Source organism: Uranotaenia lowii, chromosome 3, assembly GCF_029784155.1.
Source record: "Uranotaenia lowii strain MFRU-FL chromosome 3, ASM2978415v1, whole genome shotgun sequence".
Classification (NCBI taxonomy): domain Eukaryota; kingdom Metazoa; phylum Arthropoda; class Insecta; order Diptera; family Culicidae; genus Uranotaenia; species Uranotaenia lowii.
In genome coordinates, this window is record NC_073693.1 from 80,635,738 (window position 1) to 80,662,684 (window position 26,947).

Here is a 26,947-nt window from a genome sequence, read left to right on the forward strand (position 1 = left end):
AGGTGGCCCTTTTCGCTTGTCGGGCCAAGGGTGAGCCACATTAATCTCCTCAAACGAATCCTAATTAGGTGACTTACACGTTCGTTTGTCCGACGTTGACTGACCGACCGAGTTGACCGAGTTTCTCTCGTATTTGTGTGGCTGGGATTGGAGTATATTAGGCCCCGGATTAGGGGATTTAGATTCGGGATGAGACGTTTTCTCCCTGATTGGGTAGAATTTTCATGGAAATTAGATTTTATATTTCAGCCAATGAATACAGCGTGTGCGAGTTGGATCAAAATACAGCATTTTCAGATTTATCTTTACTCACATTTCGACAGTAACATCAAATCACAGCTACATTATATATTTGCAATTTCTTAATCGTTACTAATCTTTACTCGCCTGCTTCAACCGGAAAACTTTTATTTTCACTGAGTATTCCGCTACATCTACTCATTTATCTACACCATAGTTTGAGTAGTTTTGTTTTACAGTGTGATGATGTAAACATTTGTTTAATTGCGAATTGACCAAAGCATATGGAGAACCAAAACAGTTATAGCTCCCGAAAGCCAAAATTAAAATATTTATTTTGGCACTAATTTACAATCCAAGCAAAAATAAAAACTCCATCCCTGCCAGCAGAGGCAAACAACCAAATACCAAAAAAAATCTAATCCGATTTCAATTCGTTTCTCCATATTTGCAGACCATGTCCGGGAGTTCCAGTGCGGGAAGTTTTACTATCGGACGTTCTACCTGGACGAGGACCGGGATTCGCTCTACGTGGGAGCAATGTAAGTATCCTCTAAACTAAGGTTGCCAGATTGTCCGGTTTCATCCGGGTTTTCCCGGATATTTTTTTGCCCGGATTTATTCACATTATTTGTCAAATCATTGAAAGAAAAAATTGTGTTGTATTTTTTAAATTTTCGTCAAAAACCGATTTTTTTAAGCAAACTTGATAAAAAAAAATCACAAAAGTTTTTTTGAATCAAATTTGAAATCAAATGCCCAGATTTTGCCAGTTTTTTAGATAAAATTTCCCGGATTTGTGCTGAATGAATTCTGGCAACCTTGCCTTAAAAAAACACCAACTCCTGCTGTTTATTAACAACATTTACACTTGCAAAAAGAGGATAAGGATGTGGGGGAGGCTACTTTGAACAAGCGTTTAAACTATTTAGTTGCGACACTCACCTTCCGGTTCCGAGCGTTATCAATATTTAGGTATGCTTTTAACTGCAAGCTACTTAGTTTTATTACAGCGGAAAAGTAGGGAAGGAAAACCTGAGCGAAGGGACCCAAGATAATGCGTGTTTGTGTATGTGTCTTTGGGTATAATTTTATTCCAGCGGTTCAAAATGGGAACACCTGTGCCTTTTCCCAGTTTCAGTTACTTTACAGCATGGCAAAGGCAGGGACATTATTGCTCTCGTTGTGGTTCCTAGAATGTGTAAAGAGGGAATCGTCCATCGTTCCATTCCAATATAACTTTGATAGCAAGTACATTGTCTGCCCAGAACGAGGACTAGAGGGATTCTAGAGGAGGATTGTAAAAATTTTAATTACATCTAATAATTAATCCGATTTGCATTTCAACCAGGACACCACGGCAAAAACACACAACCGCATTAAGATTAAACAGAGCCGGGTGGTTTTCGTTTGGGTTTTTGATTAGGCTAAGAAAAAACTGTTTTCTCTCACGTTATTTACAATTTAAAAACGATATTGACGGCACCAAAACCTATACAAAATGGTTTTAAAGCTAAAGAATTCATCTTGTTAAAAAGCCGAAATACCTTCAAAACGTCTAAAATTTTTGTCATATTTGTCATATCTATAATTTTAGTAATTTTTGTAATTTTTGTATTTCTTGTATATTTAGTAATTTTTGTCATTTTTGTCAATTTTGTCATTTTAGCAATTTTTGAAAATTTTGTAATTTAAGTAATTTTAGAAATTTTAGTAATTTTAGTAGTTTTAGTAATATTTGTAATTTTTGTCATTCTTGTCATTTTTGTCATTTTTCTCATTATTGTCATTTTTGTCATTTTGTCATTTTTGTCATTTTTGTCATTTTTGTCATTTTTGTCATTTTTGTCATTTTTGTCATTTGTGTCATTTTTGTCTTTTTTGTCATTTTTGTCATTTTTGTCATTTTTGTCATTTTTGTCATTTTTGTTATTTTTGTCATTTTTGTCATTTTTGTCATTTTTGTCATTTTTGTCATTTTTGTCATTTTTGTCATTTTTGTCATTTTAGTCATTTTAGTCATTTTAGTCATTTTTGTCATTTTTGTCATTTTTGTCATTTTTGTCATTTTTGTCATTTTTGTCATTTTTGTCATTTTTATCATTTTTGTCATTTTTGTCATTTTTGTCATTTTTGTCAATTTGTCATTTTTGTTATTTTTGTCATTTTTGTAATTTTTGTAATTTTTGTAATTTTTGTAATTTTTGTAATTTTTGTAATTTTTGTAATTTTTGTAATTTTTGTAATTTTTGTAATTTTTGTAATTTTTGTAATTTTTGTAGTTTTTGTCATTTTTGTCATTTTTGTCATTTTTTTTTCATTTTGTCATTTTTGTCATTTTTGTCATTTTTGTCATTTTTATCATTTTTGTCATTTTTGTCATTTTTGTCATTTTTGTCATTTTTGTCATTTTTGTCATTTTTGTCATTTTTGTCATTTTTATCATTTTTATCATTTTTGTAATTTTTGTCATTTTTTGTCATTTTTGTCATTTTTGTCATTTTTGTCATTTTTGTCATTTTTGTCATTTTTGTCATTTTTGTCATTTTTGTCATTTTTGTCATTTTTGTCATTTTTGTCATTTTTGTCATTTTTGTCATTTTTGTCATTTTTGTCATTTTTGTCATTTTTGTCATTTTTGTCATTTTTGTCATTTTTGTCATTTTTGTCATTTTTGACATTTTTGTCATTTTTGTCATTTTTGTCATTTTTGTCATTTTTGACATTTTTGTCATTTTTGTCTACTTTTTGTCATTTCTGTATATTTGTCATTTTTCTCATTTTTGTAATTTTTGTCATTTTTGTCATTTTTGTCATTTTTGTCATTTTTGTCATTTTTGTCATTTTTGTCATTTTTGTCATTTTTGTCATTTTTGTCATTTTTGTCATTTTTGTCATTTTTTGTCATTTTTGTCATTTTTGTTATTTTTGTCATTTTTGTCATTTTTGTCATTTTTGTCATTTTTGTCATTTTTGTCATTTTTTGTCATTTTTGTCATTTTTGACATTGATTTTTTCTTTTCATGTTTAGGTGTGAGAAGTGAGCAATGATAGGTGAGGAGGGAGGAGTTAGATGTGAGATGTGAGAAGTGGTTGGTGAGACGTGAAATTTGATACGTGATAAGTGCGATATGAGTCGTATGAAGATGTGAATTTAACATGAAAAGTGAAACGTGAGACGAAAGAAATGAGACATGAGTCAAGCAAAGTGAGCCGTGACATGTAAATCTGAAATGCGGGATATGCGACGTGAGAAATGAAAAGTAAGGCGTCAGATGTCTCAGAAGCAAAACATGAGATGTTAAATTTGAAACGTGACATGTGAAACGTGGGAACTGAGAATGTGGTGTGAGAAGTGAGATTTGAGACGTTAGATGTGAAACGTGAGATGGGAAACAATTAACTTTTAATATATTTGATTTTCACTTTCCCTTTTCCACAGCTCACATCACAAATTTCAAGTCGCACCTCTTACATCTCACGCTAGATCTACCACTTCTCACTTCTTTCACTGCATTTGTCGCATCTCATGTCACAGTTCATGTCACATCTCATTTCACATCTCATTTCACATCTCATGTCACATCTCATGTCACATCTCATGTCACATCTCATGTCACATATTATGTCACATCTCATGTCATATCTCAAGTCACATCTCATGTCACATCTCATGTCACATCTCATGTCACATCTCATGTCACATCTCATGTCACATCTCATGTCACATCTCATGTCACATCTTATGTCACAGTTCATGTCACATTTCATGTCCCATATCATGTCATATCTCATGTTACAGTTCATGTCACTTCTTATATCACATCTCATGTCACAGTTCATGTCACTTCTCATGTCACAACTCATGTCACAGATCATGTCACTGCTCATGTCATATATCATGTCACATCTCATGTCACATCTCATGTCACATCTCATGTCACAGTTCATGTCACTTCTCATGTCCATTTCATGTCACATCTCATGTCACTTCTCATGTCATATCTTATGTCACTTCTCATGTCCGTCTCATGTCACATCTCATGTCACATCTCATGTCACTTCTCATGTCACATCTCATGTCACATCTCATGTCACATCTCATGTCACATCTCATGTCACATCTCATGCCCCATCTCATGTCACATCTCATGTCACTTCTCATGTCACATCTCATGTCACAATTAATGTCACATTTCATGTCACATTTCATGTCACATCTCATTTCACATCTCATGTCACATTCCATATCACATCTCATGTCACAACTCATATCACAGTTCATGTAACTTCTCATGTCACATGTCATGCCACATATCATGTCACAGTTCATGTCACCTCTCATGTCACAACTCATGTCCATCTCATGTCACTTCTCATGCCACATCTCATGTCACTTCTCATGTCACATATTATTTCACAGTTCATGTCACTTGTCATGTCACATCTTATGTCACTTCTTATGTCACATCTCATGTCGCACTTCTCATATTAGCGTCTCATTTCTCAGTTCTCTCATATAACATCTAACGTCTCGCGTCTCATATCTCACGTCACATGCCTCAGGTTTTAAGTCTCATGCCTCATGTTTAATACCCCATGTGTTATTATGTCTCAGGTTTCAATCCTGTCTCAAGTCTCAGGTCTTATTTATCCGGTCTCAAGTTTCAGGTTCCAGGTGTCAGGTCTCAGCATCAAGGGATTGTGTCTCATTTTTCATGTCTTATTTCTCAGGTCTCATGTCTGAGATCTCAGGTATCTAGTCTCATGTCCCTCGTCTCATGTCTCCAGTCTCAAGTCTCATGTTTCATGTTGCAGGTCTCAGGTCTCAGTTTTTGAAGCCTAACAGCTAATCCGTCAACAAACTCCAAAAATGTCTTAGTGTTTACTACCAAAGGGGAATATTTCCTCTCAAATACCGTATTAATTGCAATAACTGTGCATAAAAATCGTGGTATAAAAACTTTTGCTTATGCTTATGCTTATGATACATACACAGCCAGAACTTGTCAGCATCCCGGTGAGTAGTAAAAGTACATTTACTACCCATCTTTACTCGGCCGGGCCCACTGTGCAGTATTAGACGCAGAGACAACTGGAACACAGGGAGGAAGAAACGTGGACAACAGTACCATACGTTCCTGTGATTATGAATATACAATGCGTTGGGAGCACATATGCTAAAATTTATAGTACTCCTTGACGATGGTCCTTGGAATTTCCTTCTTCTGTGGCTGGGAATGAGGTATTTCAGCATAAAAGTTCAAAACTGTAGCAAATGGATTGATTGAATTTGAATGAAATGTTTTATGGTTCAAATTCACTTCTATATTTTCTGCAAGTTTTGAATTTCTATGCACCATCATTTTTGGTCAAAGACCTTGGTTATAGCGCCGTTACTCGCTCTTGAAAATAAAAATTAAAGAAAAAGAATCCTTATTAGTGATAACAGCCACAAAACCTTTCAAAATTTACTTTTAGAAAGATTTTGTGGTGAAAATTTAATATTTCAATTCATTATGACCGACTTATACGTTTTCAACCATTCACCCTGCCGATTAAATAGTTTACCTATATGAATGGTTACCAAAAATAAATAAATAAAATATAATTTTATAAAATACTACATATCTATGTTATGTAATCTACATTATGCAATCAGTCAAGATTTATAAAAACAAAAATAATTCAAAACAAGGACTTAGCTGCATGATTTATCCGAGCCATGAACACCGGAACTTCTGTTGTTCTTCTTTAAGGAATTTGCAGGAAATCGTAGCAATCATTGCAATTCTGCGAAGGTTCCATCACCATTGCAGAGAAGCGCCCTTTTCACAGACGTTTTCACGAATATTCACCGTTAACCTGTGGCCTTAGGCCTCTGGAATTTAGGCTAAGCATCAGGGCTCAAACGTTAAACTTAGTGTACGGTTCTATTAATTCCTCCTCATATGCCAACAAACTCAATTTGCCAAATATAGTTTCCGCATGAGTTTTTTTTCAAAAAATTCTTGACCGACATACTGATGTTAATACATCGACACTTCAACCTTTCTCACTCGTGTTGATCACTTTTTTAGCTTATTATCTCCAGATAAATGGAAATACCTACTTATTATTAGAAATTAGTAAATCAAATCTATTCGCGATCAGAGGCCCTTTTTCAATCCCACTTACAGTTCACATCTTCACACAACAACTGCATGGTAAAAATTACACTTTTCACTGCAGTACCTGGTTATTTTAGAGTTAAACAACAAATTTTTAACTAAAATAAAATCACGTTCACTTTATAGTATTCAATTTAAAGAATTTTAATTTTGCAGCTCCAAAATAACGCGTGGAAAAATAAATTTCGAAGAATAACGAAGCAAAACGCGACCGTGACAAAAAACACAAACGCACTCCAAATCGTGGTATAAAAACTTTTGATGTATTAAATTAACTTTTTTCCATCTAAGCCAAAGATCAATTTAATTGTGAAACGCGCGTAGTTTTCAACAAATTGGATGTCTGATGAGCAGCTTTAAGTTTAGTAACTGTATCAAAATTCAAAATGATTCAAACACTTATGAGTTGATTTGTAGCCTTTCAAAAAGAACATTTTGTAGAGTTAGTATCATAGAAAATTCGACACCAACATGTTTGACTTTGTAGATTCTAACCATCTGCAGAACACCTGTACCAATTCTTCAACTTTTGATGGACTCTTCTGCATCGATGATTTTAGCGATGTCTGAAAACGTTTCAAATATTAGTTCATAAAAAAAAATTATCTAGAGTTTTCCAATTGAAATTCTGATGATTGTTAGGACACTCTCCAGTTGATTTCAATAGTTTTCAATGTAGTGAGCAAAATTTACACCGTTTGGTGTTGCTTTTGTACGGAATCAAAAATCAAACCGTCATTACTATGATAGCATTTTTTTAACTCAAGTAATGGGAAATTTCTAACATTAATTACAATTTTGAGTTTCTACTGATCAACAAAACTGAAAAACTTACAAACATATTAAAAAGAAACAAAAAAAAAATTAAAATAAAATCTTATCAGTCACCAATCGTTGTCTTCACTGTGATTTCGAATCCAGTCAAGCGAACAGCTCAGATCCAAGTAAAAAAAAATGAAAATAAAATCAGTCACCAGGGAGGATTCCCACCCGAAAAAGTGGAAAGTTCACCAACCAAGTGAATTAAAATATGTTCTACAGTCGATTAGCTTCGGAATACATAAAACGCTTTCTTCACCCAAGACTCTTGGGCCAAAAGCCCTAGGAAGTGGATTTTCTTTTGCGGATTTCGGAAAATCTCTCCGGCTTTTGGGGTTGGGGCGGGATACATGAATCTCTCGATTGTTTGCCTTGATGGTCACGCGCAGTGTTTTTCTTTTTTTTTTCTAGTTCGGAATGGTTTGGTGGGTTAGATATTGGTTAAGTTGTTGAGGAAACCCCGAGTCCGATCCGAGGAGTGGAAAAATCGGGGAAAATTGGCTCGAACTTTGCGCTTGGAAGCAAACCTTCATGTTCACAATTTGGAAAAATGCAATAAATTTTGTGTTTTGACTCGTGCTTTCCGACTGTTTTTGCTTCACTTCATCGATTTCGATTCAAAGATCCCTTTCCCTCTTTCCCTAAGTCGGGCGCACAAATCGTTTGGGTTTGAGTTTGGGATTGGAATTGGAATGGTGGGAGCAACAGAAAAATCCGAAACTGGAGCGAAACGAATAATTGAATTTTCCGCCGTTTTCACAAATAAATTTTGCCATCACGCGAAAACGACGACGGGAAGCGTGAGTCAAGTCAAGGTTGCCCGGCTTTGCGCCTGCTGCTGATGTCCCGCGAAGGCCCTGCCGGAAGCAGCTGAGCTGAGTTGAGCTGGGTTATTGGGTGGATTCGAACGAAGGCCCATCCATTTCCTGTCAATTGATTTGTTAGCACTGGGGACCCGTGTCAAAGTGTCAGTCTGCTGGAACGTGCCCCAGCCTCGGGGTGGACTTCCTCTCAGAGTTCGCGCGCAGGATGTGGGTTTGGCTCGAAATGACTGGATTCACTAAACTTCGACTCCACCCCCATCCCATCCTCAAATTCTGCCTCCAACACACAATATTGCAGCCCGGCTCAAGACTCCACAAGAAATAACTCTTCGGGGAGGATATCTTCATAATTTGCATCATTTGTTTTACGACCGAGTGGATTTTCGCCCGCAAATTGCCCCGCAAGGCAAGAGGAAGGATTCAAAGTCACAAACATTCATATTGAGAGATGTGGGATTAGTTACAGAGGCAGAAGTCAGAGCTAAATGGATTGGTTTCGCATGAGCAATCACACCGAGACGGACGCAGTACTAAGTACATTACTGGTGCCGGAAGGATGTTTTCGATCTATCAAGATGATTAATTTGTGAAAGTTTGTTGATTGTTTCTGTTTATGGTTGAGAAAGAATATCTCGGGTTCTCTATGCGAGCTGGGAAATCAATGAACCAATCGTAACTTTCTGATGAATCATTAAGCTTGGTAAATTAAAGAAAATTGTATCACTAGATTCAAGTTACACTTTCCGAAGGATTGAATACAATTTATGAGGCATCTATTCAAAAGAAAAGTTTATCCTTACATTTCCTTACATTACAGTTTATTCCTTACATTTCCGGATACTTTTATAACATTAGTAAATGTTAGAAAAATAATTTATTTTAAGCATAATCCATCGATTTGTAAATTTTACTCATACCCAAAATGAGCATAATAAACCGCGTTTTTATAATGATGTCTATTGGTTTAAAATAATATTTATTTTCAACACAACTGTTAAAGCAAGATCAAAGGTTTACCGAACATTCGAGTCAAATATCAGCTTAAAATAGTCTTAGTCGATTCGGGGTTATTTTTGAATTTATAAAACTCTGGAATCCAAAAAGCTTCGTTTTGGTTCAAAACACATGCATGATTTTTTTTGCAGAATTTTCAAATTACGTTTACATGAACAAATGTTGACTACAAGGATGGTATGGGAAAAATGAAGATTCTGGTTTTATAAAATCATCATTAATTTTTGTTTCTTATGTGTAACCGAGCCTGCTAACCATTATTGTGCTTATTATCATTGCTTTGGAGGGAATTTTCGCAGAACAACTTTATTGAAGACCATAACTTCGTATCTAATAAGGCAAAAAATAATTAGCTGTTAAATGGGGGTCTCTCTTCTGGCAATGAACAATAATAAATTAAAAGGAAAAACACAGAAGAAGCAAAAATGATGTTCACTAACTTAAAGTCAAAATTAACTCAAGTAAACGTTTCTTGAAAATTTTGCAAAAATTGTTGCATGGATGTGTTTTGAAGCAAAACAAAGCTTTTAAAACTCCATGGTTTGAGAAATTTAAAAATGACCCCGAATTGACTAAGTCTAGTGTAATAATCTTCAGCGCTTGTAAGACTTGTCGATTACAGGAATTCACAGACAGAGGGGAGAGTTGTTTTCGTTAGAAGCTTTCAAGGGGGCGAAAAATTTATATTTGAATTTGAATTCAACGAATAACGGAACTCTCAAGAATATAAATTAGATTTCTAAAGTTTTAAAAAAGTAGTGGTCGCAGAATTAAACTTTATTTAAACATTATCTTTATTCAAAATCCCCAACGATCATCTTTTAAAGATTACAACAATATGTTTTTTGATTTGTTTTGTTTTTTTTAATTTTTTTTAACCAATCTGAAAGTTTTGAACATAATAACTGGCAACATAGTAACTGGCAACATTGTTTAGTATAGTGTATTGTTTACAAAGCACTGTGATTTAAATAATATTTTAACCTGTGTAAACTATCGGATAAATGCTGAATCCATTGAATCTGGACTAAATGCGAAGTGTTTTACGACTTTGAAATGCAGTTTAGTTAAAACAACGGTTTATGAAGTCTAAAAACAAAGGCATATATTGTGACCGAATGTGGACTCTTTGTGTTGTACTAGAATCGGTGGGTCTTGTGAATATCATTACACCGATCCTTAACGATGAGTACCACTCTGTGTTCAACGTGCAACAAAAAAACGGACGACAAAGATCGAGTATATTGCTACGTTTGCCGTAAAGCCTCACACTGTTACTGTTCTGGACTCACCGCTACTGGTATTACTGCGATCAAAGAAAATGTGTCACTAAAATACGTGTGTACCCGATGTGTTAGTGTGCGACGTAATGTGCTGCCCGAATACGTGAAACTGGCTTCTTTAGTGCAAACTAAAATCGACAATTTTAAAACGGATCTTCTTTCTGATATCTCCCTTCATCTTGGAGCTTCGAAGTCAACCCCACAGACATTTGCACAAGCTGTAATGTGCACTACGGAAAACACAAGACCACGCAATATAAATAAAACTGCTGTACTCACTCCAAAATCTGCCACGCTCACATCTAAACCATCCTCACCTCTGCCTACGGCTGGACAGCTTCGATCAGGGAAACAACGTCAAACTACCTCTGTTATCACCAACACACCAACTGCTCCAACTCGTCTTAGCTCAAATGAACCCACAACTTGCACCCCTACAAACAAAACCCCCAAGTCACCTCGTGCCCAGCCAATGCGTCTGACCAAAATCTCACAAACTGTCATCATAAAACCCAAGGTACCACAGGATGCTGACACAACTAAAAGTGAGATTCAAAACATGCTGGATCCCATCGAACTTGAAGTCGTGTATGCACGATCCCTTCCGAGTGGCGATCTAGCAGTCAGATGTGCATCTGCCGAATCGGCTCAAAAATTTGTGAATGTTGCAAATATTTCACTAGCCACGAAATATAGCTCCGAACTACAAGCCCCGTTAAAACCGCGGCTTAGAATCGCAGGATTTTCCGCAGAAATTGACGAATCTTCTTTCATGACAATGCTTGGAAAACAAAACAACATTTCCGAAACATCTGTCATGAGGATTATTCACATTGCTGGACACACAGATCGTAGATTTGCTATCATCGAGCCCGATGCCCAGACGTTTAATTACCTGTTAGGCTTAAAACGCGTCTATATTGGATGGAATCGTTGCACAGTTTCCGAGCACTTAGATGTGAGACGGTGTTATAATTGTTCGGAATTTGGTCACGTTGCCGATAAATGCAGTAAAACTTCATGCTGCCCCAAATGCGCTGAAAACCACAAATTAGCCGATTGCACTTCTGATTCCATCAAATGCATCAACTGTACTCACGCAAACTTAAAACAAGAAGAACCCGCTTTGGATAACAATCACGCTGCATCTAGTTCTGCCTGCCCAATTTATCAGCGCAGACTAAAAGCAACGAGAAAACGAACCGACTACGGTAATGTGCCAATCACAACGTAGCAATCATCTACTTCAAGCCGCGAACCACATCAACAACCCATCGTACGCATACGCACCGCATCAACATTCGCCTCAACTACCGACCGATCAGCTGATTCCATAATGGACCAACAGATTTGGATTTCCAGCATGACCAACGATGCCCGGTCATCTAATCACTACCACAGCTTAGCCCTCACCCAACCAGTCGAATCTCCTGGTTTCCCAGGTAATGATTATATGGGTATATGCTCAGCCGAAGCTCTTACAGAATCTACACGTGAATTAAGAGAGTTCAATTTCCAGCCACATATCAATACAACCTTGCCTACGACCAGCACCGATCGATCAGCTGTTTCCAACAGCAGTGATCATCGTTCAGCTGTTTCCAACAACGATGATCATTCTAAAGCACGACCACATGACGGATCATCATTCTCTTGGAGCAACGATCATCGAAAACTTCCACTCGGTGCACCCATACATCCTGGCACAATCTCGTCGGTAATAAACGAACATCGATCGGCCGATCATCGCCACCACTTACGGACATCACAACCACAACCAGTCGATTCTCCTGGTTTCCCAGGTAATAGCTGTCACAGTATATGTCCCGCCGAAGCCCTCTCAGTAACTACACACCAAGTAACCGAGCCCGTTTTCCAGACACACATGCCCCTACGTCTGTATTATCAGAACGTGCGTGGACTTCGCTCCAAAATTGATGATTTTTTTTCATCTCTCAACACCGCCGAACATGACGTCATCGTTTTGACTGAGACTTGGCTAAACGATGAGATATATTCTCCGATGCTCTTTGGCCAAGAATACACAGTTTACCGTCGAGATCGAGACCCCGTCGTGACGGGAAAGTCTCGTGGTGGTGGAGTTCTCGTTGCTGTGCACAACAAATGGGATTCACAGCTTGTATCTCTCCAAAGCTCCCTCGATATCGAACAACTCTGGGTTAAGGTTATGACGTCACAATATAATATTTATATTGGTGTTGTATACATAAGCCCAGAACATGCTGCCATCGAATCTGTGATAAGCGCACACATGGATTCTGCCACAGCTGTTTCAGAGTTGATGCATTCCCACGATCTCCATTTAGTTTTTGGCGATTATAATCAACCATGTATTGACTGGATAACACTTCCCGCTGGGCACACATGTCCTAACCCAAATTCAACATTGCTTCCTGCTTCGAGTTCCGCCCTTGTAGATCGTATGGCACTCTTGAACATGAAACAAATCAATGCTATGAAGAACCACAATAACCGTACACTCGATCTCCTTTTCGTCAATGACGCTGCCCTTACTAAATGCTCTGTTGGTACAACAACCGAACAATTAGTCCCAATCGACATTCATCACCCCGTTGTTACAGCTGAGGTCACACTTGCCCCAATAGTGAACTTTTACACCCCCCCGGAAGGGTCAGCTTTGAACTTCAGAAGGACTGATTTCGAAAAACTAAACCTAGCACTTGGTAACATAAACTGGCAAATTTTAACCGATGCTACTTCCGTTGATGACGCTGTCTTCGCATTCACTGACATTGTGAATGACCTAATTCATCGAACTACTCCACCTCTCCGCGCCCGACCCAAACCACCCTGGTCTGACCATCTGCTCAAAACCCTCAAGCGTAAGAGTGCACGCGCCCTTACACAGTACAGTAAGAACAAGAATGTGTATTCAAAATCAGCCTTCATGTATGCAAGTAACGAATATCGAAAGTACAACCGTTTGTTATATTCGAGATATTCGATGCGTATGCAATCCAATCTAAAGCAAAATCCTCAAAAGTTTTGGAAATTTGTCAACGAGAAGAAAAAAGAAAACGGTCTTCCTGCAAAGATGTTTTTGGCAGACGAAAGTTGTGACTCTCCTGCCATTCAGTGCGAACTATTTGCAAAACATTTTTCGAGTGTTTTCTCTGCTGATAATGTGAACGAAGCAAACATTAAGCAAGCATTATCATTTGTACCTGCTAACGCCCTAAATTTATCTGTAAATCAATGTGCCTTGAAGGAGATAAATATTGCTATTAGAAAATTAAAACCGTCATACTCACCGGGGCCCGATGGAATACCACCGATCATAATAAAACGTTGTGCCGAACAACTTAGTGCACCTCTTGCGCTTCTATTTAATCGTTCACTGTCTTCATCTACGTTTCCTCGACTGTGGAAAAAATCTACAATGTTTCCAGTGTTTAAAAAAGGAAACAAACAGGACATGCAGAATTACCGAGGGATAACATCTTTGTGCGCCGGTTCAAAGTTATTTGAGATACTCATTACTCATACCATAATGAGTCAATTGAAAACGTACATTTCTTTTGATCAGCATGGCTTCTTTCCTGGGCGGTCAACTTGTACTAACCTAACCCAATTTACATCATACTGCCTGAAAAACATCGAAAAAGGATTTCAAATCGACACAATCTACACAGATTTGAAGGCAGCTTTTGATCGGGTAAACCACCAGCTGCTGTTGGCAAAGCTTGAAAAATTGGGCGTTTCAAAAGCTTTCATTGATTGGCTAGCTTCTTATCTCCAGAACAGACAAGTGTCGGTCAAATTAGGAACTTATGAGTCAACTGAATTCTGCAATCCATCTGGCGTGCCCCAAGGTAGCAATCTGGGCCCGATACTTTTCTCGCTCTTTTTCAATGATATACTGTTTAATATGCCGAACGAATGTCGTCTTTGCTATGCAGATGACTTGAAAATTTACCACAAAATCAAATCCGAAAGCGACTGTACTACATTACAGACCATCATTGACATATTCGAGCGGTGGTGCACAGTCAATAAAATGACAATAAGTGTTCCTAAATGTGCCGTTATTTCATTCGCACGAAAAACCAACGTTATTCACTGGAGATACAGAATCTTGAACTCGGACCTAGAAAGGGTATCCTCGTTCAAGGATCTTGGAATTACCCTCGACGAAAAACTAACTTTTCGTGAGCATCTAAACTGCCTTATATCAAAAGCCAACAGAAACCTGGGATTCCTAATAAGACTATCGAAGGAGTTTAAGGATCCCTACTGCCTCCGTTCGCTGTATTATTCACTTGTAAGATCTCACCTTGAAACAGCTTCAATAGTGTGGTGCCCATATACGACATACTGGTCTCAAAGAATCGAAGCAGTGCAATCAAGGTTTTTGAAGTATGCCCTCCGATTCCTTCCATGGAACAACCCAGACGAACTTCCGGACTACAAGCAACGCTGTCTCCTGCTGAATATGGAAACACTCTACGAAAGGCGTGTGATAGCGCGCGCGATTTTTGTGAAGAAGCTGATCGACGGTGAAATCGACTGTCCAGGTTTACTCAGACAGATCGAAATTAATGTACGTCCTCGAAACTTCAGGAGTTCCGAATTTCTTCGGATTAACTTTCAACGGACCAACTACGGACAACAAGAACCATTGCGTGCTATGTTCAAGGTCTTCAATTGGTTCTACGAGTTACACGATTTCCAAATATCCACGGAGATTTTCAAATCAAAAATTCAAAAATCTAATCTGTTACGAAGCTTTTCACACTTAAATTGTTGATTTTAACTTGTGATTGTATACCTTAGATTATTTTAGTTAATTAATAATTCATGTAGACTTGGAATGTCAGATGAAATAAACAAATAAATGTAAATGTAAATGTTGCATTCAAAATATATAATCAAACTTACAAAAGAAGTATAGTTTGGTAAAAGGTTCAAAATTTAGCAAATCAAGAATCTAATCATTCATCATTGACAAAGCAGTTTAATAATAAATATTAATTAGAACGGCATTTAAATATACTTGTAAAACGCATGTCAAATAAAAAAAATTAATTTTTTTTAAATTTCTATAAGAGTGGGCTTTGTCATTTTTTTTGCCACATTGTAGCTTGATAGAATAAAGTATTGTTTGAATTTGTTTGTCAATAACCTAAAACCGATGAAGTATGGATTCTCGTGCAAAAAAACTGATTTCCTTCCATAAAAGGACGACATTTCTTAGGATCACCATCTCAAAGCACAAGAATATTAAGCGTGTGTGCACGGAAAAAATAGATACAATCGTCTATTAGGACAAAAATATGGTTGTTTGGTTCCGACCTGAGAATTCGATCAATTCAACCATCAGATGATGCGTTGCTACGAAAGGATAAATGACTGATTTTTAGATCGCATCGATTTTAAAATCCAACAGAAATTTAAAAATAATCATAACTATAGAAACGTATGGTACTGTTGTTCACGTTTCTTCCTTCCTTTGATTCAGTCGTCCCTTCAAATAATGCTGTACAGTGGGCCCGGCCGAGTAAATATGAGAATTAAATGTACTTTTACTACTCACCGGCATGATGACAAAATCTGGTTGGGCATGTATCATAAGCAATTTTTTAAGCGTATAAAAGTGGGTTCTACCGGTAAGAACTTTAAAAATCTTTAGAGTTTTTAAAATCCGAAAAATGAATTTGATTAGGTAACGTAAAATGGGGTAAAAAGTGACAAAAACGGACAAAATAAAGCCGGAAAAAATTTCAACTCCTTCTTTTTTTTTTTTGTGATGGTCCCACAGGCCCTTTTGGGTCCTTCCTCCACCCCATACGCTTCTTTAGAAGTGGGAGGGACATTTTATCCTATGGATAATCTTGTTAACATTATTTACTCCATTTCTGTACGACTTATTCGTCTTACTCCCGCGTATGTCCATCATCGTACTATATTATGTCTGATTCTTCGTCAGATTTCCATCACTTTCATATGATCCTTTTTAGGATTTGTCATTGTTTCAAAAAGTCTGTTTTATGTATCCTATTATCAGTTTCTTGAAAGTTCCAATGTTCAAACTATCTTTAATACTCGCAGGTAGATTGTTAAACATTTTCAACCCGTTGTAGAAAACAGAACGTTTGGTTATGTCTTTTTTTATACTAGGCAATCTGAATTCTCGTGCTCTTCTTGTATTGTATCTATGTATTTCGTGTCCGTACTGCAAACCATCGGCCAAGTAAGCTGGTAACATTCCGTTCTTCATCTTGTATACAAAAATCAAGCTGTTATACGCAATTCTTTGTTTCACTGACAGCCATTGAAGCATATCGAGCATTAAGGCACTAGGCGTGTATCGATTGCATCGTATCACTACCCGCATTATCTTATTTTGTATTCTCTGCAGCCGATTTGTTTGCGTATCTGACGCATGAAGCAATATTGTAGCGCAATAATCGAAGTGTGGCATTATAACAGACTTCACGTAGATTACTTTTGACCAGAAAGTCATATATCTGCTTATCCGACAGAGTACTCCATATTTCATGGCAATCTTCTTTATAGTGTAGTCGATGTGAGCTACGAAATTTAACTTTTCATCTATTTGTACTCCTAGGTATTTAACCTGATGTACTCTTTCGATTGCACAACCATCAATCAACAGGTTTGAACACTCTACGAGTTTGCGGTTACCAATTATCATCCAGTTGGTTTTATCGATATTCAGGCACAACTTCCTGTGTTCTTTAACTCAGAGTTAGAACATCGAAAAGGGGGGAGGGGGGTTGATACGAAAAAGAAAAATGTAAAAAAGTAAAAAATTGTAATAAATTGCCTGACAAAAAAAAAGAATTTATATTTGTTCCTTATTGTGATTTAAATAACAAACGATCTCCATATTATTTTTAACGTGTTTAAGAACAAAAACAATCGAAAAAGCAAGAATAAATAAAGTTAGTAGCACAAAAAAAGTTTGAAGCATTGAAAAACGACAAATTTCATACCATGCCAAGTGTTGTTTGACATCACTGCATGTAGTTATGTGACATGTTTAAAAGTTTGGCAAACGGTGGAGAAAAACTTTTACATGATCCTGATGGAATAAAGGAAGACAATTATTCAAACTGCTGGCAATAAATTTCAACAAAACATTCTTTGGCATACTTATTTTGGGATGAGTCGGTAGGTCCATAAATGTATTTAGCATCTCTTAAGGTTGTAGAAAATAATATCAAACTGTAGAAAACGTGCTTTTTATTTGAACTTGGATGAATAGAGCTTTAATAATTTGCTGGTAATCTAGAAATAAAGAAACCTAAAATTTCTTAAATTATTCCTGCCCCTGGAACTAGGCACAATAAAAAAATATTTCTTCAAATACAAGCCTCTCTAATAAAATAAATTAAATTAAAATAGTGTTGGTGATGAAAATGGTGATTACTGAGGTTTGAAGAAGTGAGTGATGATAATACTTCTAAATAAAATTCTATTCACTCATTTTCACCATTATTCATTTCTTCTAACTCTCATTTTGTCTATATAACTTCATAATCTTGAAATGTTCTCTCCTAAAAAGCACATCACTTTTCCTCGATAAGGTCGATAAATTAGTCTTGAACAAATATCAATTTCTTCTTTTGTCACACCCCCTTTCGAAATTTCCTTAAACACCTGAAGAGGGGAATTAATATTAAGTTTGAAGATTTTTTTGTCATTTTCGAACAAATTACATTATTACATGATTTAAAAAATTTTTGGAAGATGATTTTGTAGATTTGTTTATTCTTGCAACGTAAGATTTCAATCTTTTAATTTGTTACAATTTGCGGGAACATATTTAACTTAAATTTCTTCTTCTTAACAACTAATCGTTCCGTCAATATGTTCTAGTATCAATTTTCTTCCTATGTCGTTTTACTCCATGAATTCTTCAAGCAACCTCTTCTTAAACTCTGATTTACTATTAATTATTTTCAAATTGTTGGGAAGATTATTCCAATTGACAATACCTCTGACGAAAAATGTTCTACCATAGTAAGACGAACTATGCGAAGGGATCAAGATATTCCTGGTTCTTGAGTTTCTTAGTGGCGTGAGCAAAGTTTTCAAATAATTAGGTTTACCAGTTTTCAAGATTCTATGCATTACTACACAAGAGCGATATTTATAAAAACTTTCAAATGAACAACCGATGAGCAATTTTTGTAGGTGTGACACTCGAGAAAATCGAGATAGTTTGAAAACGTATCGTACACAGGAATTGAGGGCTATGCGTATTTTGTTCAAGGATCTTTCAGAGGCATTCGAATACAGAAAATCACCATATAAAAATAGAGGGTATACGTAAGTCTTGAAAAGTTTTAGTTTTGTTTGTGCGTCCAAATGATGGGTTGTTAAATTTAACCTTTTTATCGAACCATAAATTTTACAGCATTGAGCATTGACTTGACGGTTCCAGGAGAGATCCCGATCAAAAATTACTCCTAGATTTTCAGCATAATCGACGAACTGGATGACCGTATTGTTGAGAACTAATGGTTGTAAATTTGAGAAGGGTAGTAGTCTTCCAAAGAACAGAGCCTTTGTTTTGGAGGGATTTATAGGTAGGAGGTTAGAATCGGACCATTCATTTATTTTAGCAAGATCTCCATTTATTTTCGTAAGGAATTCATTAGGATTAACATCATTTTTCTCGCAAAGATATACTTGAACATCGTCTGCAAAAAGGTGGATTGAGCAGTGTTGTAGAACTGATGGAAGATCATTTATAAAAAGTGAGAAAAATAAAGGTCCAAGAATTGATCCTTGAGGAACTCCAGAGCCAATATTAGTGAAATCAGAAAAACAATCGTTTAAAAAGACTGTTTGCGATCGGCCATGAAGGTACGATTGAATCATTTTTACAGCTGTCGAAGAAAAGTTATACTTGGTAATAAGTTTGTTTAATAGTTTTATATGTGATACACGGTCGAAAGCTTTAGCAAAATCAATCATCAATAATATAGCTATTCCTTTTTTATCCAAGGTTAGCGCAATATCATTATGTACTTTCATGAGAGCAGTTTCTGTGCTGTAAGAAGAACGAAATCCTGATTGAAACTCATACAGCATATTATTTTGATTTAAGTATTCGGTAATTTGATGTTTTGTTAATTTTTCAAATATTTTTGAAGTTACGCTCAATATACTGATAGGCCTGAGGTTTGATAATTCATGAGATCTAGCCTTTTTTGGAATAGGAATAACTTTAGATTTTTTCCATTGAAATGGAAACTTAGAGGTTTTAATAATTGAATTGAAAATATGTCCCAAGGCAGGTAAAATGTACGGTAATAAAATTTTAAGGAGTTTAATTGGAATACCATCCACTCCAACCGCATTTGATTTAATTGAATTGACCGCATTTATAATTTCATAATTTTGAAAAAAAATAAACTTAAAGCCATTCCTATTATTCGGACAATGTAGTAGTTGCGAAGAACTGGTGGTGAAATTTGAGGTAAAATAGTTATTAACTTCAGTTGCGGAAAAATTAGCTATGGTTGCATTTGATTGAGATTTTGACAATCCAAACTTCTTCAAATTATTCCAAAATATCTTTGGTGGCACATCTATATTAAGTCGTCTTTTATCAAACATTCTTTTCGCGTTAGTAATTAGAGAGTTCACTCTGTTACGCAGTATTTTGTATTTATTTTTGTCTTCAACAGACTTTGATCGCTTCCAATTATTATATGCCAAATTTCTATTTATCATGGCATGATTTATATCGTTAGTGAACCAATTATTTCTACGATGTTTTCTGAATTTTAGAGGAAAGAATGAATCATGAATATCCAGCAGAAATTTGTTGAAGAACTCAACAAGCATATCTGGATCGTCTATACTCTGAAATCTATTCCAATTATTTCCAGCGAAAATTTCGAACAAAGCATTTTCATCAAAGTTGTTATAGTCACGGAACCAGTATCCGTCTTGAAAAGCAATTTTGGGAAAATTCAGAGAAGAGAAGATCAAATCGTGGTTCGATATACCTGGCAATGAAATTTGGCTAAATCTATGTATGGAATCAGGTGAATCTGATACAAGCAAATCGAGTAAAGAACAGCCGGTATTGTGAAAAAATGTTGGTTCGTTATTAACACATCTAAAGTTCGAGAAATTTAAAAAATCTTTGAACTTTTGAATTCTTACGGATTGTTTTAAAAGATCTGTATTAAAGTCGCCAATGAAGAAAGAACTGTTATGAGTCAAAGCAAATCGTTCCACATGAGTTATAAGTAGTTCGGAACAGTCATTTTCTGGAGGATTATAGTAAAGGCCAAATATTAACTTCATCTCATACAGAAATAATTCACTCAGGATAAATTCGGTTGAGTTTTCTTCATTAGTATCTGATTTCGAGAGTATTCTACATTTAAGGTTGTTTTTAAGGTAAACGCAGACGCCACCTCCATGCCTTCACTTAGCCACGTCTCTGACATGAAAATAATGTCTACTTTACTGTTGATGAAAAGATTTCTTAGTTCAATGAATGAAAAAACGACGAGCGCAAAGGCTTTGAACATTAATATGACAAATATTCAACATGTCTTCGCATAGAACACTTTGAAGCACAGCTTTGGGTATAACATTAGGCGTCGAGGCATTGTTATTAGAATAATTATCCATTTGGATAAAGGACAGGTATTTCATCAGAGTTTAATAAAGAGTTGCTCGAAGAATTCATGTTTGGAACGACATCAAGCTTAGCGAAGTTCATTTCAATAATTTGAATCAATAATGCCCTGACTTTTCAGATAAGTCTAGTATACGGAACGGAATGTAAATGATTCAGCGAGAGAAAAAATATTTCAAAAAAAAAATGCGAAGATATAAAAACAAAAAAAAAGAAGCAGTCTAAGTACCTCTGTACAATTCACAGGCAGCTCATGTTGAAATTTTTGCCGCAACGTGGCACAGTGGGGCAGGACCTATGAAAGCTTGGCCAAAACCCCTTTTTGTAAATTACATAAATTCATCATAAATTTATGCTTTTCAGAAACTGGACATTACACCGATCACAAATCTGTGAAACAAAACTTAAAATTCGTTGTTCCATACAATTATCTACGTAGGTGAAGTTGGGGTTTGATGCTGTTGGATTTTATCGCAAAAACAAAAAAATATTTTCGATACTCCACTAAAATTTTATTTCTTGAAGAAATAAAAAAAAATTAACATGGATGTGTTAAGAATAATATGAAATTTATTTATTTGAGTTGAAGAATTGAAAAAAAAAATCGTAATTTTTTTCACGAGCATAAACGTATAATGTTAAAAAATTACGAATTTTCATCATATTGGGACTTATGGAAAACATGTTACCCCACGTTACCCCACTCTCATTTCTATTCGAACATTTAAATGGAAGTCTCAGCTATCCAACAAAACAAAAAGTAGTTGCCAATTTTTGCCTATTCCAAAGTTATTGACGTTTTGGTGAAACATGTTTTATGACAATTTTCGTACTTGTGGAATTGCTTTTGATGATGGTTTTTGCTAGAAAAACTTGAACTCAATCGAATTTGAAATTTTTAAATTTATTTTTTTTCTAAATTTATTTTCCTCTTAGTTTGATAATACTTTTTCGGTTTTTAAAAGTTATATTTATCTACAGACAAGCAGATAAGATTCTTTGGAATATAAACTTTCTATAACCTTATCAAATCCTTTTCGTTTAGTCCCTATCTGTTAACTAACTTTAATTCAAAAAATTTGTCTATAAAATGTAAAGATTTTAAAGTTTTATTCAAAAATAAAATATAAATCATTACACACTGAATGTTTGGATATTTAAAAAAATGCAACCATGTTTTTTGCTGTCATATTGAGTAACAGCCTACTTGATCCATTTGCTACTTATATAAGGTACCAATATGAGTTTATGGCTTTATTATCTGAACTTATTGGTTCTATTATAAGGTTGCCAGAATTTTTTCCACTCCCATCCGGGCCTAGCAATTCCGGGCATTTTTTCATAAAAACCTGGCAAAATCCGGGCATGGATTTTAATTTTTCAAATCCAAAAACCGGGCAAAAACCGGGCAAAATTTAGGTGTTATTTATTATATATAAAAGCAAAGAAAAAATGCAAATTGAAATCAATATTTTATTAATGTAATTGCAGACTTCCAAGGAACACTTAAATATTTAAAGGTTTATAAAAGTAAATCAGCGAAATTATTTGAAACAACCGTTGAAAATTTCCATACCTTTTAATCGATTTTGCTGAAACTTACTCAAAAACTTTGATTTTTTTTGGTTTCTTTGTGAAAATTGTGAAAAAATCCGGGCAATATCCGGACTTTTTTCACGACATCCGGGCAACCGGGCCGAACCGGACTTTCTCAAAATTTTCCATCAAATATCCGGGCAAACCCGGATAAAACCGGGCAATCTGGCAAGCTTATTCTATTACCACTGATCACACTGACATGACACTTAGAACAAAATTCCGTTCAGATTTTTCATATTTGATTTGTATAGAAGCATTCGTTTCATAGATGGAATGAGTTTTAAGCCATCATAATGAACGATTTGTCGTACCCCGAAATCCTCAGAGGTCAAATTCGGTTAAATTTGGTTCAATTTGCTTGTTTGTTCCGTGTCAGTATCCTACCAGTTGTTAGATCTTTTGTGGTTGCTTGGTTAGTTTTTTTTTAATGTAGAAATTTGGTACCATTTCTATGAAATCTCCTTCTTCAGAAAAGATAATGGTCTCAAACTAGCGTTAAAATTACATGCATTTCTTTCTTGACAAATTTGGGTCCATTTGCATTATTTATTCAAAAGTTTTGTAGATATTCAGGTAACATTTGCATGGAGACCCCCCATTCTTGTGAGGGGAGGGATCTTAAAGCATCATTTAACTTATAATTAACGGTCCTAAAACCCCTTACATGATCATTTTCACGCCGATCGACTGGGTAGCCTTCAAGTTGATAAGGAAAATCTGCTTAACAAAGTTATCTAGATCAAATTTCACAACATCTATATGAAAAAAAGTTACATCAAATTAAAGATTTTGATCAGATGAACAACTTTTCAGAAGACTTCAAACCAATAGGATTTCATTTAAAAAAGTTATGAGGTTTTGACCATCGATTGGTCAGGTCTGCCCCACTGTGCGTGGGGAGCTCTTGTTGGGGGCATCTCTTGGGCAGATTGGGTATCTTCCTGGCACTAGCAACAACAGCAGCAACAACAGCAGGCAACAGCAACGATGCAGGAGTATACCTGAGTGTCATTAGCGGGCATTTGGCAGGTCTGGCGTCGCGACGTCTAATTTAATGTCCATTCCAATCACAACTAAAGACGGATCCACTGCTCACGCTCTGGCAGCCGCAATGAGTCCCACCGGTCGGCTTCGATGACAAATAGTGGACTGATGTTTGTAGGTATATTAGCAGAACATCAAAACAAACGTAAATCTGCAATAGCAACTCAGGAACGCACATTATCTTGAAGAGATCTTGCCTCTAAACCAGCGATGGTTGTTATTTCACCTTTTTTCTTGATTTAATTGAATTTTTTGAACAAAAATTCTTTGTGCATTGATAAAGTATGCAATTTTGTTGCATGAAAGCTTTCGTGCAGTTCATTCCAATTTATTTTTTAATTCGCATTTTTTATCCCTTGCGATGTTTCAATTCCGAATGACGAAAGAAGGATTTTAAATAGTTTCCGGTCTTATTTAACAAAAAAAAATGCTTTGTCAAAATTATTACTTTTATTCAAAATTTTTCCTTCAGTGAAAATGAACCCGCATCCGCACCCGGAAACGGACCTTTCCTTTCTCCTGAAATTCGGGACGTAATATCTACGAGTACTCAGGAAGCCTGGCTCGAAGAACCATTTATTCAGAAGAATCCATGGGCGAAGTTGGAATCAAAAAGTCAGTATGTTGATGAATTGGCATTCGTAGTGTTTTTATGCAAGTTCCTATATCTAACCACGCTGCTAGGGCAAAACACCAGGATAGCTCCTAAGGACATGAAGAACTAGTTGAATCAACAGCATTCGTGGTAATAAAGGACCGTTAGCATTGCTTTTATTGAATACAACTCATGCAGTTCTTAAGTGCTCATCAAAAAGTACAAATTTCTATAGTTTTTTGCTAATCCAATCCCTTATTTTCCTTTAAATATTAAAAAAGACAGTCTCGATCCTACGGTAAAGTTTCAAAACTTCCTGCAAACCACAGGAGGAAACTGTTTTGAACCTACAAATGTGTTTGACAGTTGTATTCCTGAGGTTGTTTTATGTCCTAAGATCGTCCTGTAATTTTCAGCTGTTGAAAATATTGGAAAAAATAGTCCCGACCACAGAAGAAAAGATAAAGTGTTTACGTTGTTGCTATACTACGAAAATTCGCAGCTCGTGAAGCCACTTTCTACATTCCCAAGGAAACCAACACTTCCAATCTCCCGGAAACATATTTAACAGTAAAAAACTTTGAACCGCTATGGAAGTTTTTAGATGTATAAAAAGTAATATTCAAACTGATTTGTCGAAAAAAGACGTATTGGTTCAAGCAGTTTTCAATTGTGAAACATTTTGACAAAATGTTTTCTCTGGCACCCATATTTACGTGAATAGGGTTGCATCCAAGGATGTGTTTAGAACCTTAATGATTAAGAAAACGTTGCTTTTTGTAGATTCCAGAAGATTTTACCATTTAAATTTGTAGAAATCTAAGTATATTGATCAATTAAAAATTATGAATGTTTCTGCCCCTGAATTTCTGCATAACAACTAACATTTCTTCGTTTATAAGTATGGGTTACAATAATGTACAATGGATTCTTTTTTTAAACGATTGTTGTGTACGGACAGAAATAGAAATCGTTTAAAAAGTTCAAAATAACTGGGCCAAATTCATTGCTCATTTCGTGTAAAGTGGCCCATTTGGACTGTGAATAGATCATTTCCAAACAGGTAGACCATTCTGAGATGATTTGAGTGAAATCGGGAAGCTCAAAGATTTGCTTTGGATTGGTTTTCTTTGGGTTTAAGCCACGGTTGTTACAAAACTTCCCCAGAGTCTCTAAGTGGCATCGGAATCAATCTACCACCCAAGAGTGGTTTGGAAACAAAGCGAGAATGTTTGAACCTTTTTTTGACATGTTCGAAAATTGTCTTATTTAAAGAAAATTGTTTAAAAAAAGTCGTTTAAAATAAAACCGTGTAAAATTAGATCGTTTAAAAAAGAATCCAGTGTACATATCTACCAAAGTTAGAATATGCACTGAAAAAACGAGAAGTACAATATTATGTAAAAAAAATAGATATAGCGATATAAGCACATCTGCCTTTAAGAAAAAAAAAGAACCGTTGTTATGACATCAACCGACAATTTAATCAGCGATACAGAAGAATTTTGCAGACGGCCGAATATTTAGTAATATTCGATTCAAATAGTATTATGAAAGTCCAGTTGCTAGAAGATTCTGATTTTGAGACTAATTTTCTTTTTTTCAAACGTTTGAATGACAATGATAAGTTGTCGAAAAATTCATCAGATCAATCGCGTTTACTTTCTTTTTAAAACCAGGGGTGCATCCTTCATGCATCCCAGTTCGCAAAGGTCACTATCCATATCCACCCCCCAGGAGATCAACAACTAGGTAGCTGTTATTGTTCCCGGAGTAGCTATCAAGGAGAGCTCATCCGCCCGGGATTCATACATTGTAGTAGCTTTAATTAAATTTTCCTCTATGGCACGCAAAAGTTTGTGCCCCGTGGCTGTTCTCGGTTTTCAACTACAGTGATTCAGAAAGGCTCACCTCCCCCACCTTTCTCAAACAACATCAACAACAACAAGTGAGAACCGGAAAAGCTGCACGAGACACTAAAACCCATCAGCTTACGTGTGTTGAATCCTCCTCCTACTCTTTGCATCTCGTATTTAGTCCCCGTTTGGAACCAAATTTTCACTAATGTTTTGTACTGCTAAAACAAAGCCGCTGCTTAGATGTGCCGTTGAGGGGTGGTTCTCGCAAGGGGTTGAAAATTGGAAATGGAAAAAAACTAGAGCTTAAGCTACCGAAAACTGAGGTTGGCGGTTGGGCGTTTGGTTTGAAGGGGTGGAAGCGGATTATTTAAATCTGATTTTACGTTACTTGCTAATTATTCAGAAGTTGGAAGCAGTCTACCCGAGTTTCGTGGGAGGTTGAAGACGGTTTGCCTCAGAGGTTCGAGCACTGAAAGTAGTTGATTCTGATCCGGAATGAAAAATTATTTCTAATGTTTTGTTCCTGGAATCATTGTTATCATGAAGTTAACAGCCGGTTTTTATTAGTTGAAGCATAAGTTTGATTGTTAACTTGTTTGATTTATTACCTTATGTCCCTTTTAAAATGCCATATTTGCAAAGATAAACTAAGTTTGCCAGATTGCCTGGTTTTATCCGGACTGGCCTGGATATTCAAAACAAAATTTAAAAATAGTCCGGTCCGGCCCGATTTCATGGATTTTGTTGAAAAATAGTACTTGTGTTTTTTCCGGCTTCTCACCCAAAATTTCATTGATGACCTTCAATCGATTGCCCGTTCCTGAAAAC

At 35.9% G+C, this 26,947-nt stretch overlaps 2 protein-coding genes across 3 annotated transcripts in view; both read left to right on the forward strand.

The window, feature by feature from the left end:
* Positions 1–26,947, forward strand: part of LOC129750510 (semaphorin-2A) — a 402,306-nt gene that overhangs the window by 240,762 nt on the left and 134,597 nt on the right. For both annotated transcript variants that reach the window (XM_055745474.1, XM_055745473.1), the window contains one exon: positions 695–782. In XM_055745474.1, coding sequence (XP_055601449.1) covers positions 695–782 — 88 coding nt within the window. The remainder of the gene's footprint in view (positions 1–694; positions 783–26,947) is intronic.
* Positions 11,687–12,313, forward strand: LOC129750511 (uncharacterized). The gene is made up of 2 exons (XM_055745475.1): positions 11,687–12,152; positions 12,230–12,313. The coding sequence occupies exons 1-2, from the start codon at positions 11,687–11,689 to the stop codon at positions 12,286–12,288; spliced, it is 525 nt and encodes a 174-aa protein (XP_055601450.1). The 3' UTR covers positions 12,289–12,313.